At 42.3% G+C, this 15,270-nt stretch overlaps 1 protein-coding gene across 5 annotated transcripts in view; it reads left to right on the top strand.

Annotated features, from left to right (window-relative positions):
• The window catches only part of AGPAT4 (1-acylglycerol-3-phosphate O-acyltransferase 4), a 261,101-nt gene that overhangs the window by 185,598 nt on the left and 60,233 nt on the right, over nt 1–15,270 (top strand). For all 5 annotated transcript variants that reach the window (XM_068231746.1, XM_068231747.1, XM_068231744.1 and 2 more), the window contains one exon: nt 10,586–10,755. In XM_068231746.1, the coding sequence (XP_068087847.1) occupies nt 10,586–10,755 (170 nt within the window). The remainder of the gene's footprint in view (nt 1–10,585; nt 10,756–15,270) is intronic.

Raw genomic sequence — 15,270 nt, 5'->3', positions numbered from 1 at the left:
TCACAATTTTAAATTGTTTTCCATCGTGAAAACCTGCCCAATTGCATTGCAATGACTCTGATATACGATTTTTGCAAACAGACAACCGTGGTTGCATTGAACCATGTTAAAGATCAGTATTGAGATTTTTATTGCGTCCAGGCCCTCACTGCTGGGAGGACTCACTTACTGACTGTGAAACTCACTCAATTTTATGGCTGTAGGGTTGCAAGTGTCTTTAACAGCAACAATCATTGCTCTTGCTCCATTCATATACTGTACAGCTAAGACTGAAATTGGATACATTAAGTTTAATGACAAAATTGGGAAAATATTGAAAAAATAAATGTAAAGATAATCTGTCAATAGGGGATTTCATAAGTGCTATTCTGAAGTAGATCTGGCAATGACGTTTCAATCGCATATCTGTTTTTTGGGTTATTTAAAATGTTATCTGTCCAGGCTCAATATGGTGCATTTTCAATATAGTATCAGTGTGGTCAGACGGAAATCCACTAGCGTATTACAGTACTATTACATAATCGAAAGTCCTTTCCCTATTATTATTAGTAGTAGTAGTATTTATATACCGCCGACATCTTCCGCATCGCTGTACAGAGTATATAGTCTTGTGACTAACTGTCTCTCAGAGGAGCTCACAATCTAATCCCTACCAGAGTCCTATGTCTATATCGCGTAGTATATTTTTATTGTAGTCTAGTGCCAATTTAGGGGGAAGCCAATTAACTTATCTGTATGTTTTTGGGATGTGAGAGGAAAACCGAGTGCCCGGAGGAAACCCACGCAGACACGGGGAGAACATACAAACTCCTTGCAGAAGTTGACCTGGCTGGGATTCGAACCAGGGACCCAGTGCTGCAAGGCTAGAGCGCTAACCACTACGCCACCCTGCTGCAAGCTTTCTTGGATGGATGAGCAGGAGCAAGCAGCCGGTGTTTGTGTTGGTGCATAAAAATTACAATACAGTAATGCATTGTTTTTCAGCATGATTGATTGCTGTTGTGATGTTGTCAAGGTACACCTATACACTCTTGAAATGGCAACTCTTCAACAATTGTTTTCAGTGACCTGATTCTTTATTTTACAGTACAAAATTATTACCCCTCCCCCTATGAAATTAGAAAACACCATTGATCTCTCCATGAAAGTACTATTAACAGCAAGTGTATGTTATTTAGGAAACAAAAACGCTATTAAAAAAAAGTCCACCAAGTTTAATTAGGATATTTTATTGCTACACCGAGTTGAAAAAAGAAATGGCAAAAATGTGACATCCAAAATTATTAGCTCCCTGGTCATTAAAGAGAACCCGAGGTGGGATTTAATTATGCTAGTGGAGCACAGAGGCTAATTGTGCACACTAACACCAGCCTCTGTTGCCCCATGGTGTGCCTCCAGGACACCCCTGCGTGCCGCTATACCCCCCGCAGTGCTGGTGACACACAGCGTGTCGCCAGCTCAATGTTTACCTATGCGCTGTCTGTCAGCGCCGCTCCCCCGCCTCCTCCGTATCGGCGCTACCCACCCGTGTCCCTTCCCTCCCGCTGATTGGAAGGAAGTGACGCGGGCGGGTAGCGCCGATACGGAGGAGGCGGGGGAGCGGCGCTGACAGACAGCACATAGGTAAACATTGAGCTGGCGACACGCTGTGTGTTGCCAGCACTGCGGGGGGTATAGCGGCGCGCAGGGGGGTCCTGGAGGCACACCATGGGGCAACAGAGGCTGGTGTTAGTGTGCACAACCAGCCTCTGTGCCCCACTAGCATAATTAAATCCCACCTCGGGTTCTCTTTAAGAATGAATAGTGTACTTTTTTTGAGCCACAACTGACGACAATCTACAGTAGTTCTTTACTAGGTTGGCCAAGGTCTCCTGAGGGACTTTGGCCCATTCTTCCATTGCAAATTGTTCTAGATGGTCCAAATTGCATGGTTTCTGAGCATGAACATTCACCCACCACAGATTCTTAATAGGATTGAGGTGTGGGCTCTATGCTAGCTACTCTAGAATATTGGTTTTGGTATCCTTGAGGAACTGTAAGACTAATTTCGATGTATGATTTTGGTCATTTTCTTGTTGGAAGACCCAGCGACAACCTAAGCCTAGACTACAAGCAGATTTCTGAATAGTCTCCCTCAAAATGTCTGCATAATTTTCTTTTTTCTATGAAGCCATGCACCTCAACAAGGCTCCCTGTGTCTGAGACTTGAAAACAGCCCCACAGCATGATGTTCACACCACCATGTTTAACTGAGGGGACGGTGTTCCTAGGGTTAAAGGCCTCTCCCTTTCTTCGCCAAACATAAGCAACATTCATGTGCACAAACAATTTCAGTTTAGTCTCATCAGACCAAAGCACAGACTTCCAAAACTCATCTTTACCTTTCAAAGTTCACAACCTCAGTTGGGCTATGATGTGCTGCTCTTTGCGTAAAGGGGTTCTTCTGGGACAATGGTCCTGAAGCCCACCAAGATGAAGAGCCCTCACAACTGTGTTCCTTGAAAGATCAAATTCAAAAGAGGCCAGGTCAGCAACAATCATCTTGGCAGATGTCCAGGGCTCCTTGCTGACATCTCTCATTGTTTTCCTCTCGAGAGTCCTAGAAATCTTTCACTTACGGCCACTGCCAGGTTTGTTTCTTACAGAATTTGTCTCCTTGTGCTTGGCAGTGATGCAACGTACAGCAGTTCACAGACACTGTGAATCGCTTGGAAATGGCAGTGTAGCTTTCCCCCTTTTATCTTTTGGAGCTCTAGGTTGATTTCTTTAGTCTTTGTTTGTACTGTTACTCACCGTGCCAAGCAAACACAGAACATTTATACATCGCACTTTTCACCTGGCGGACTCAAAGCGACAGAGCTGCAGCCACTAGAGCACACTCTATAGGCAGTAGCAGTGTAAGGGAGACTTGCCCAAGGTCTCCTACTGAATAGGTGCTGGCTTACTGAACAGGCACAGCTGAGATTCAAACCCAGGTCTCCTAGTACCTCTTGTGTTCATGTGCCCTGTTCCTTGGAGTCTTTTTATGCTGCTTGAATGTTGTCAGGAAGACAGTTGACAGTGGGTGCTGTTAGGAAGCCAATTGACTACACAGGTGTGGTTTCAATAGTTAAATACTGTAGGTGTGTTTTGAAAGCATTCACTTAGGGGTAACATTTTTGAGCACCCCATTCTTACTAGATTTGATATAAAGCAAGCCTAAACATGTATTTTATATTTACATTTTGGTAAAATGTACCAAAAGCTTCTAAATGGCACTGGTGCATGTTTGATTATATTAAGTTTCTTCAATGCTGTAAACATTGGGAAGAAGTTTAATAAAATGTTCCATAATTCCTGGGGGGCTAATAATGTTGGCCTCAACTGTACGTAAGCTAAGAGTACAACAATCGATATCTACCTGCATGAAATAGTACAAAGCTAATACAGGCTTGTTTTACAACTCTGTCCCCAGACTCCCTACATTCCTAGCCATGGCAATCTGCCAAAGAATGGCCTTGCTTGATTAATGTCCAATTGACAAAATCATTGAACATAGGAGACCGTTCTTCTTTAATTGCTACATTAAAAGATGTTATTAAATCTCACAACTAATCAATTAAAGATGTCTAATAGCCTATTCATTCCTTTAATTACAATAAAGTCTGTATAGAGATTACAAATAAACAGGAAACAAGCTAAAAATCCCAGTTAACTAGTCTAGCAGTGACTAGTTGAGCATGGCCATACAGACTATAGTTGTATATGAGATAAGGTATATCCCTTTAGATGCGACAATTACAATTTTTAGGATGATACTTGCGATAGTCTCTGTAGCTGAAAAAGGATTTTCAAACTCCTGTTAAAGTTACCAATTTATCTATTTACCTGTATCACTGTGGATCAGTCAGTTGGGTTATTCTGTATATACTACAACAGTGCACCTTCTCAGAGTGATACCGGTAAGTATTTTTGCTGACAGAACACAGTTTTGTCTGACTGCCTTTCCCTAGAGGCTGCTGCTGATCTAAAGCTTTATGTAGTCTGTGGGGAAATGGCCTGGTGAAACTAACAGTCATGACACAGGGGATATGTGATTCGATATGTAGCCTATAGTTACCTGCTAAGTGTGTGTATTATAAGTGAAGCTTGATACAGAAAACACTATAACTTCACAAAGGTTATGAAAATGTGTGAGAAATGGAAGTGTATTGCTTTTCAACGCTAGTGCTAAAGGCTTATAAATGGTTTCAGTGAGTTGTAAGGAAGGTAGGAGCTGTAACCTGATTATAATTACAGTTTCAACATCTCTTTCCAAAATTAAAAGAATGGTATTGCTTTTTATCCAGCTTTTAACCTTTTTTTTACGTCACAATGAGTTTATTTGTTATGAAAGACATAAACACATTGCACCTTAAGGCCATATAATGAGTTTGTCATAAATCTCATTATACAAATATGTGTACAGAGGCAGTGGGTCCTTTTTTAAATAGTAGTAGAATCTACTAATAATTAGAGATGGCCCGAACGGTTCGCCCGCGAACTTATTGCGCGAACTTCGGTGTTTCGCGTTCGCTAACGAACGCAAACTTTATGACGGTTCGACCCGTCACCTATACTACATCATTAGGGTCAACTTTGACCCTCTACAGCACAGTCAGCAGGCACAGGGTAGCCAATCAGGCTACACTCCCTCCTGGAGCCCCACCCCCCTTATAAAAAGCAGGCAGTGTCACCCATTTCACTCACTTGTGTGGCTGCAGTAATAAGAGAAGGGAAAGGTGCTGCAGAGACATTAGTGAAAGCTTAGTTAGGCTTGTTAGGTTGCTCTTTCTTGCTGATCCTTATTGCTAAAAAGCACTCCTCATCCTCAACAGCTCTTTTGAGAGCGAATGTTGTTCTTGTGATCCATTTTTTTTTGTGTGTGTGTGTTTGTCCCACAGACACTTGTGTTACATATACAGCCCTGTCAGTCAGTTTTAGCTGCTGGACCTTGGCCCCTTGGTAATTCCTACTGTTTCCTACTGTGCCACTGCCAGGCACAGCACATTCAGTGACTACCTGTGTGTGTGACAGGCAGCTGCACATTTGTAATACCCATCACTGCATATACCTACCTGTTGTTCAGTGCACCCACCTACCTACGTGAGCGCACGCATTGTCACTGTACCTGCTCGGTACCTGTGTGTGTGTGTGTGTGTGTGTGTGTGTGTGTATGACAGGTGCACATTTGTAATACCCATCACTGCATATACCTACCTATTGTTCAGTGCACCCACCTACCTACATGAGCGCACGCAGTGTCACTGTACCTGCTCGGTACCTGTGTGTGTGTGTGTGACAGGTGCATATTTGTAATACCCATCACTGCATATAACTACCTTTTGTTCAGTGCACCCACCTACCTACGTGAGCGCACGCAGTGCCACTGCACCTGTTCATGGTACCTGTGTGTGTGTGTGTGACAGCTGCACATTTGTAATAGCTCCCCAGGGCCTATGCTGCATGCCAGGTTCGATGGTGTCACGCCATCTTAGACATGTCTTGCCTCAAAGCGGAGAGTCACACTGGGGCTGCTCTCCTGGCTGCTCTTAATAAACAGGTGGATCAGTGGCTGACCCCGCACCAACTGGAGATCAGCAATGTGGTGTGTGACAACGGCAGCAATCTCATTTCGGATTTGAATTTGGGAAAGATGACACATGTACCCTGCATGGCACATGTGCTGAATCTCATAATTCAGAGATTTGTGTCTAAGTACCCAGGCTTACAGGACGTCCTAAAGCAGTCCAAAGGTGTGTGGGCATTTCAGGCGGTCTTACACGGCCATGCCACGCTTTGACGATATTCAGCGGAGAAACAACTTGCCGGTGAGACGCTTGATTTGCATTAGCCTGACTCGCAGGAATTCGACCCTCCTGATGTTCAACCGCCTGCTACAACAGGAGAAAGACGTTAAACAGTATCTCTACAACTACAGTCAAAGGACACACTCTGGGGAGATGGGGATGTACTGGACACTCATGCGAAATGCCTGCAGGCTCATGCGGCCATTTGAGGAGGTGGCAAACCTGGTGAATCGCAGTGAAGGCGCCATCAGCGACTTGATACCATATGCTTTCTTCCTGGAGCGTGCGGTGCGTAGAGTGGTGGATCAAGCTGTGGAGGAGCGTGAACAGGAACAGGAGGAAGAGTTGTGGGATCAATTCTCATCAGAACCAGATGTTTCCTCAACACCTGTGGCAGCACAGAGGGGGAGGAGGAGAAAGAGTCATGTGGGGAAGAGGAGTCAGATGATGATGATGAGGAAGGTTTTTTTTTGGAGGAGGAGGCAGGAGAAGAACAACCGCAGCAGGCGTCACAGGGGGCTTGTGCTGCTCGACTTTCCCGTGGTATTGTTCGTGGCTGGGGGAGGAGGAGAACTTAGCTGACATCACTGAGGAAGAGCAAGAGGAGATGGATAGTACGTCTGCATCCAACTTTGTGCAGATGGCGTCTTTCATGCCTTCCAGCCTGTTGAGGGACCCCCGTATAAGAAACTCAAGGGGAATGAGCTGTACTGGGTGGCCACGCTACTAGACCCTCGGTATAGGCACAAAGTGGCGGACATGTTTCCAAATCACCAGAAGACAGAAAGGATGCAGCACTTGCAGAACAAGCTGGCAACTATGCTTTACAGTGCGTTTAAGGGTGATGTCACAGCACAACGGAATAAAGGTACCACTGCCAGTAATCCTTCTCCCATGTCCACGCAGGCAAGGACAGGACGCTCCAGCGATCTCATGGTGATGTCGGACATGCGGACATTCTTTAGTCCAACGCCTCGCCTTAGCCCTTCCGGATCCACCCTCCACCAACGCCTGGACCGGCAGGTAGCCGGCTACCTGGCCTTATGTGTGGATGTAGACACCGTGAGCAGCGATAAACCCTTGGACTACTGGGTGCGCAGGCTTGACCTGTGGCCAGAGCTATCCCAATTTGCCATCCAACTTCTGTCTTGCCCTGCCTCAAGCATCCTGTCAGAAAGGGCCTTCAGCACAGCTGGAGGCATTGTCACTGAGAAGAGAAGTTGCCTAGGTCATAAAAGTGTTCAGTACCTCACCTGTATCAAAATTAATGAGGCATGGATCCCTGAGGGCTACTGCCCGCCCGAAGACTAAGTCAGTCCCCACACATCACCTTTATCAAAATTAATGAGGCATGGATCCCTGAGGGCTACTGCCCGCCCGAAGACTAAGTCAGTCCCCACACAGCATCTCTGCCCGCAGGCTGCTTGACTGCCTTCTCCGCCACCACCAACAGAGTCCAGGACTCCAGGCAGATTCCTGAATTTTTAAGGCCGATGCTAGCAGCGGCCGCTATACTAATTTTTCTGGTGCGTGTACATGCCTGCCTAATTTTTCTGGCTGCACTGCAGCAACAAAACAAAAGGCATTTACATGTGCCAATTCCCCTTCGTGATTGTTACCTTGCCGCAGTGAAGGGGCTTGCGTATCACAATGAAGCAATGACCGTCGGCTATATGAGTGTCTCGGGGGGGGGGGGGGGGGGGGGCACTTCCAAGATAATAAGGTCATTGCTTCATTGTGGGCAGACCAAATTCGATCAGCTGGACACTCAGTCACTGTTCTGTCATTCAGCTACCTCAGCCCGACCATATGGGCTTGAAAACCGCCATGGCCTGCACTCTGGCCATCATGTGCACCAGTCCAGCACGGCCATCACCACACAAACAGCTGTTTGCGGTGCGTTACACAGTGAGTTTGGTCTGTCAGTGCTAAGCAGTACACTAATTACACTCCCTATTTGATGTATACACATGCAAGATGTTTTAAAGCACTTTAGGCCTCCAATTTAGCAATAAAATGCGATTTCTGCCCTAAAAACGCTGCTGTGCGTCAAATCCAGATTTTTCCCGGGGACTTTTGCCGTGTATCCCACTCCTCCATGCAAAAACTTAGATGTTAGACCCCTTGAAACATATTTTCCATCACTTTTGTGGCCAGCATAAATGCTTCTAGTTTTCAAAGTTCGCCTCCCTATTGAAGTCTATTGCGGTTCGCGAAAGTTTGCGCAAACCGAACTTTTGCAGAAGTTCGAGGTTCGCGAACCAAAAATCGGAAGTTCGAGCCATCTCTACTAATAATCTTTACATTTACTTGTACTACAAATGTGAGTAAAACTTATGCTCTATGGCCTCAATTCACTAAGCTTATCTCCTGTCTTTAATAACTCTTCTAGAGTTGTTACCATGGTGATAAGGCATGTAGTATTCAGGAAACATTTTACCTCAGGCAAACCTAAAGTTAACTCTTCTGTCTTTAAGTTAACTCTTTAATCCTTAAAATACCTCCAGAGTTAAAGACAGGCTGTTTATTAACTGCATGTGAAAAATAACTACAGTGGAGGTAACTTAACTACAGAGGAGGTAAATTAACTACAGAGGAGGTAAATTAACTACAGAAGAGGTAACGTAAGGAATGAAGAGTAAAGATAACTCTCTTACTGTGTGGAGGTAAGTTTTCTCTTGCCTTATTATCTCCAGCATGATCTTAGTGAATTGAGGCCAATATCATTAACCAATAATTTTGTAGCCTGTAGATCATATCCATCATACATACTTGATTGCACTAGCCTAATTTCCATGCTCCCCCCCCCCCCCCCCATGCCCCTACAGGACTCCTTTAACCACTTCCCCCAGTGGGACTGGTATCTACGAGCTGCCCGCTCGCCCCTGGTGTCATGCACAGTGCACAGATTGGTGAATGGGAACATTTTCCTGAAGCCAATCAGTGTCTGAAGAATGTGATCACTAATGCAACAAGCAACAGTGATCATTCATTGTAAATAAAACAAACTGTCACTTCCTGCTAGTTAAAATTGCTGTGATTCAGCTATCTAATTAGACAGAAGACTGTGTGGAGACATCCAGTGGGCCAAAAAATTATTTCATTAAAAATATGACAAAATACATTTCCTAAACCTATAATGTGCACAGTAAAGGATCACTATTACAAAACAATTTAAAATATAAAATTAATTTGTCCCAGTGTAATATGCACTAGAAATTATATGTTTCCTATGTTTCTGTCACTTACAGTTGGTAGTAACAATCTGGGAGGTTTTGAACTAGTCCATCTCCTCAAAGGGGGATTCTCAAGTTTTTCTATGTTTTCAAAAGCACTTAGGCCTGGTTTACACATAAATATACACATTTCCGGCCCAGTCTAGTACTGTCCGGTCCTGTTAGTTTTGCATCTGATTTCTATTAGTTTTACCTTACTGGACAGGAAATGTTCACCTTTTATGTGTATACACACCCATAGAAACACATACAAAACTGATACAAATCTGGCAGGACTGGCCCGGACCGGAAATGTACAGATTTGTGTGTGAACACATGCAAAACTGATGCCAATTGTCACAAACTGACAGGACTGGACAACTTTGTATGTGTGAACCAAGTCTTACTGAAAGGCAGTTGCTCAGTCCAGCTGCCAAAATAGTGTGCAAGCAGAGTTTAATGGGGATTAGTAATCTTTATAAATCAAACAAAGATGGTCACATGTCATTGTTCGGCATATAAAACATTTTTTTATAACATTTCAAAAAAATAGTCCAAAAAGACCATGCACACACACACACACACACAGAAATGGAATCTTGCCGTCCCAGACAATGAGTATACTTAGTAACCATGTAGAGTTAATACAATGCAAAATTACCCACAAATTGGGTTGGATACAGCAGGTGTCTAAATAATTGAGAAGCAATTAAAAACACTGTACTATCATCAGAACCTATATAGTAAAGGAGCTGTTTCTCAAGGCCAGGCACTTGGCTCGAATAATTTTTATGGCAGAAAACAACTTCTGAAAGCGGGAAAGATAGAAAAAGGTCAATAGTTCATGCATTTTCATTTAGGGACACTTAATAGGCTTCTACTAAGCAGAGACAACAAAGCATTTAATCTATAGTTCATATAATTTCATTTAGGGACACGTAATAGGCTGCTACTGAGCAGAGACAACAAAACATTCAATCTAATTTGTAATTGTTTAAATCTCACTATTTATAAATGCAGTAGGGTATTGTACCGTGTTAGCCATCATCCTATACAATAAAACCTAACTGTCCCTGCGTCATCCACTTTCCCTGTCTGTCCCTCTGTGGTTTTTTTGTACTACGTATGTGCGCAGTACAGACAGCCGTTGGGACGGGAGGTCGGGCCAGGGAGCAGGGCGGCCATGTGTGCGCACGGCGGGCGCGCGCACTGACTGGCCGCTGTGGCACGGTAATTTCACTACCTAGAGCCCGCTTTTAAATGGGCTTAGGTAGGCTAGTTATTTATAAATGCGAAAGTTTGGATGTTTGTTACTTAATCACACAACAATGGCTGAACAGATTTGAATAAAATTTGGCACACAACATAGTACATTACCTGGAATAACATATAGGATACTTTTTATGACCATAACCAAAATTATGAAGAACTTTTTTGACACAGGTTTGTTATGAGCCTAATTTTTGTGTGAATTGGCAGTAACTTCAATGTACCTGTCATTTGAGCTGATTATCACTTATACATTGTTTGTCTCCTCCTCAGAATTGGTGATGTTATTGGAGTGGTGGTCAGCCACAGATTGCACCTTATATACTGATGCTGAAAACTACATGAAGTATGGCAAAGAAAATGCAATAGTAGTTCTTAATCATAATTATGAAATTGACTTTCTATGTGGCTGGAATTTCTGTGAAAGATTTGGCCTTCTAGGGGTGAGTATCAATACTAGGTTGTTGTGCTGTGTAATATTTGTAGACTTGATGGTGCACACAGTCCATACACTCATTAGATCAGCAGCAGATAGATCATCAGATAGATTTCTGATCTATCTGATGTGTTTAGGAACATTTTTTACTAGGAACAGATATCCAATAAATTTCAGTATGAAATCTATTGAAAATCGATCTGATGGCATTTTTTTGCCATCAGATTTCCATTAGGTCCAATGCAAAATGATAAGCAATCTCAACAGATCGACCTAAATTTTCCAGCATGTCAGATCGATCGAAATCGGCCACAAATCGATCAGCCGGTCAATCGATTTGCGATCGATCGCTAATCGGCTCAGTGTATGGGACCCTTAAGCCTCTACTCTATATGTGCTTCAAATTGCTTATGTACTATAAAGCTTCAAATACACCTCCTTTCAAATAAGACATAAGTAGAGAAAACTTTGATATGCTCGAGATGTCGAAATAATATTGGCAAAAACATTAATAGTAGAGAAATCTCTAATCTTGTCTTAATACTTTCAGCCTGCCAATTTTGCCATCTATACTCCCTTGGTGGCTTTAATGTAGCTCATGGTTTCAAAAGGTTTACAAAATGCTTTTAGAATGCTCATTAAATATTTTGCGACAATAATCTGGTGACTGTTAACGTCAGATATTTTTTTCAGAGATTGAGTTGTGAAAGGCTGAGGGCACTGTGTGTGAATTTTTTTTATCAAGTGTCAAGCTGTGCTGTTCTTTGTATCTCCTTCTACTAAGTGGATTCTAAGCTGCATTAACATGTACGTCTCTGGTGTTCAAGCCCTTGGTGAGTGTGAATATTTCAGGCACGCTGCAATGCATTCAGCAACTGCTTGGTTTGCCATTGTGCATGTACTGACACATCTAACACCCAGACCTGGCAGATCACATTTAAATACCAAATAATTGGCTTTTTATGAATGATTGCATGTATTCATAAGGAAACTCACAGAGAGGGTACCTCTGTAGGTGTTACAATTCTGAAATGTGGCTAGTTTGAATTTTGCTTTCCCCCGTATTAAATTGTTAATCAGTGTTCTGTAAAATACAAACCCTATACGCCTAAATAATATTCATGTACCTGATTATACATGAATAGCATATTATTCCAGTCACTTTAAACTGCTCAATAAGTTATATTTCTTATGCATGAAGTTCTATGAGTTGCGAGGCTATGTTATATTTAGTTGCTACGTTTCCCTGCTGGTGTTGTGTCTACTGCCAGCAGGATGGTGTAATTGTAACTAATAGACCCAGTGCAAAATCTGAACATAGTGTCAATGTCTGCATGATCATATTCAGCCAATGAGTCACTGGCTTTTGCTGTGCTTCGGAACCTACAATTTATAATCCACTATGGAAATGTCCCCCCATAGCACAGTTTTGGTCACAGACTGTTAAGAATGACTTCCCAGTTGAGCTGGATGGCAAAATATCTTCTGGGTATAATATCAGATGCATCTTTGCAGAAATCCATGAAGGGATTAATGACAGAAATGTTCTTTTGTGCCAGACAGGAGATAGGTCTGAAATAGTTCTCTAATGATCTCCCAACTCTTTCCCATTGAAAGAAAATAATTGACAGAGCACTCCCCTATAAAAAGTTGGTTCATACGCATTAGGAAAAACACTGACTAAATTCCATAAGATATGGGGTAGGTAGGTCTTTCGTTGAATGTGAGTAAATATAAACTGAAGGTTTAGCAGTTACAAAGTGCATAACTACAGTATATCTGGCCATTCTAAAACTCTGGATAGTTATAATGGACTCTAATGGTGCAGTTCTATATACCCCTTGGCAGGTGCACATTATAAAGTCACTCCACTGATGTCACAATGAAAGCTTTAAAGAGACACTGAAGCGAAAAAAAAATTATGATATTATGATTTGTATGTGTAGTACAGCTAATAAATAAATAAAACATTAAGATCAGATACATCAGTCTAATTGTTTCCAGTACAGGAAGAGTTAAGAAACTCCAGTTGTTATCTCTATACAAAAAAGCCATTAATCTTTACCACTTTCAAAGTTTTGGAGAGGGCTGTTTTCTGACTTTTATTATCTCAACTGTTTGTTAACTATTTACTTTTTCTCTGCCAGAGGAGAGGTCATTAGTTCACAGACTTCTCTGAAAGAATCATTTTGAATGCTGAGTGTTGTGTAATCTGCACATATTAGAGAATGATGCAATGTTAGAAAAAAACACTATATACCTGAAAATAAAAATATGAGAATATTTTCTTTCCTGCTAATCTTCTAGTAATTATTCATAGTACACAACCAATTCATTATATCATATATTTTTTTCGCTTCAGTGTCTCTTTAATGACACTGAAAACATCTGGTGTTTTTATTGGCCGTGTGTCTTAACATGACTGCTTGCTCTGACTGTACCTTTGCATTATTATTTCCTTGCCAATCTGTACAAATTCATATCGTACTGTAACTGTAAAGAAAAATAAACTTTATTCTCTTTCTAAATTAAATTAAAACGGTTTCTTCAATTTAATACAGGTAACAGAGCCTGTTTAAAATGTGCTGTGGAAACGATTAACCTATGTGAACAATATGTGCTGAACTGTATTTTTTAAATGACATATATAATAATTATAGTAAAAGGAAAGATAATCAGTAAATTAAATTTCAGTGTAAATGGATGCAGATTAAAAAAAACAGAAACACAGGAATTGATTGTTCACATATAGATTTGCAGCAGATTCGACCATCAGATAGATTTTTGTCAGTTGCCTGTCAAGTCGAATATGATAGGAATCTATCTGATGTGTGCCACACACTAGGAACAGATTTCCAATAGATTTCAGAATGCATTATTGGACCATTAGATCCAATGCAACTCTATGGGCCATGGATCTGCTACCAGCAGCAAATCGACCTTGATCTTCCATCTTGTCAGATCAAATCCATCGAAATCGGTCACAAATCGATCGATCGATTTGAAAGAATCAATTTCTGATCAATCGATCGATTCTATAGAATCGATCGATGGCTGAAATCGACCAGTGTATGGGCCCCTTTAGGGCCAGTTCAGAGGAACGACTGCTGGCGATTGCTTCCCTCATTTACCGCTCTTGTTTCACCACATTGTGCTTAAGAATAATAGGTGCATTCATCTCACGTCATTTGCTGTTAATTGTACATGTAGCTTCTGGAGTAGTAGCCCTAGGGCTCTAAACGCAATGACAAACCATGTCAAATGCTTTTCTGTGCGGTAACAGAAAAGCATTTGGCTACAACGAAACGAGCCACCGGGAGCCATCCATGTGAACCGGCCCTAACGATGATGGGGTTAAAGAGCATTCAATCTGTAACATCGGTTTTCCATAACTTGAAAGATCTACTGACACCTAAAGAATTGTATCAAGAATGAAGTAGTAGCATTAGTGTATTAAACCTTGTTAGCCATGACTAAAAGCAATGGAAATTCCTTGGACAGGTAGTGGCATACGCACCCTACTGGCCAGAATGCTTAGTACCCCCTAATCAGCCCACAGACAATCCAATCTTGTGGATGCAATTAATGTGCTGGAACTGGGTAAACAGACAGACCAGGAAGAAATACGTGACAACACCAACAATTTAATGCATTCAATTTTATGTGTATGCTGCCACCACCTTTCATTTATAAGGGGAAAGGTCTCATCTGACTAAAACAGTTAACGCAACCTATTCTTACAAGAACTATACAGTCCTCTGGGTAGCGTCTATACGGAGAGGCAAGTTCGTTATACTTAATACAGGTAAATTGCCATAAAAATTACTTTTTGTCAATTATTAAAATATGCAATTAAGTTATTAATATAGTAGAATACCTTTATTGTAAACTCCAAGCGATCGGGAAAAGTGGTTTACTATAGCAGAAGTTTACTATATCAGAAATTGTCATACTCAAGCACATAAAGTATACTATAGTACTGGACCTTAATTCAGGCAATAATTGGGAGTCCTTTTTTCTTTTCAATGCATCAGCAAGTGAGTAAAGACAGCTAAGGCCCGGTTCACATTAGCGTTCCCTGTCCGGATCTGCCTGATCATATCCGGACCGTATACTGTACAAACGGAACGTACGTTCCGGATAGCAATGCAAAGGCTGTGCGGACGTTCACACGCGTCCGTTCCGTACAGTACGGAGCCGGATCCGGACACTTTTCCAACATGCGCTATTTTTTGGTCCGGCTCATCCGGCCCACGCACCCGGACCGGAGCCTGACTGCACCATCCGGATAAAGAAAACCAATGGGAAACGGAAGCACAGAACACACTGGAGACAACACCGGACGTTCTAACCCACTTCCTATGAGGATTTATAGCGGCCATTTCGGATGGGGACACATGGGCCCAGCATGGGACACATGAGCAGCAGTGACACACGTGCTGGAGCTGTTTTGGCAGTATGTCGGAGGTGGAGGTGAGGCCTACAGCGGAGGACCTGATTCTACAGGTGCACCAGGTGCACC

Source organism: Hyperolius riggenbachi, chromosome 4 (assembly GCF_040937935.1).
Source record: "Hyperolius riggenbachi isolate aHypRig1 chromosome 4, aHypRig1.pri, whole genome shotgun sequence".
NCBI classification, from domain to species: Eukaryota; Metazoa; Chordata; class Amphibia; order Anura; family Hyperoliidae; genus Hyperolius; species Hyperolius riggenbachi.
Note: the sequence above shows the minus strand (reverse complement) of the source record. Positions and strands in the feature narration are given on the sequence as shown.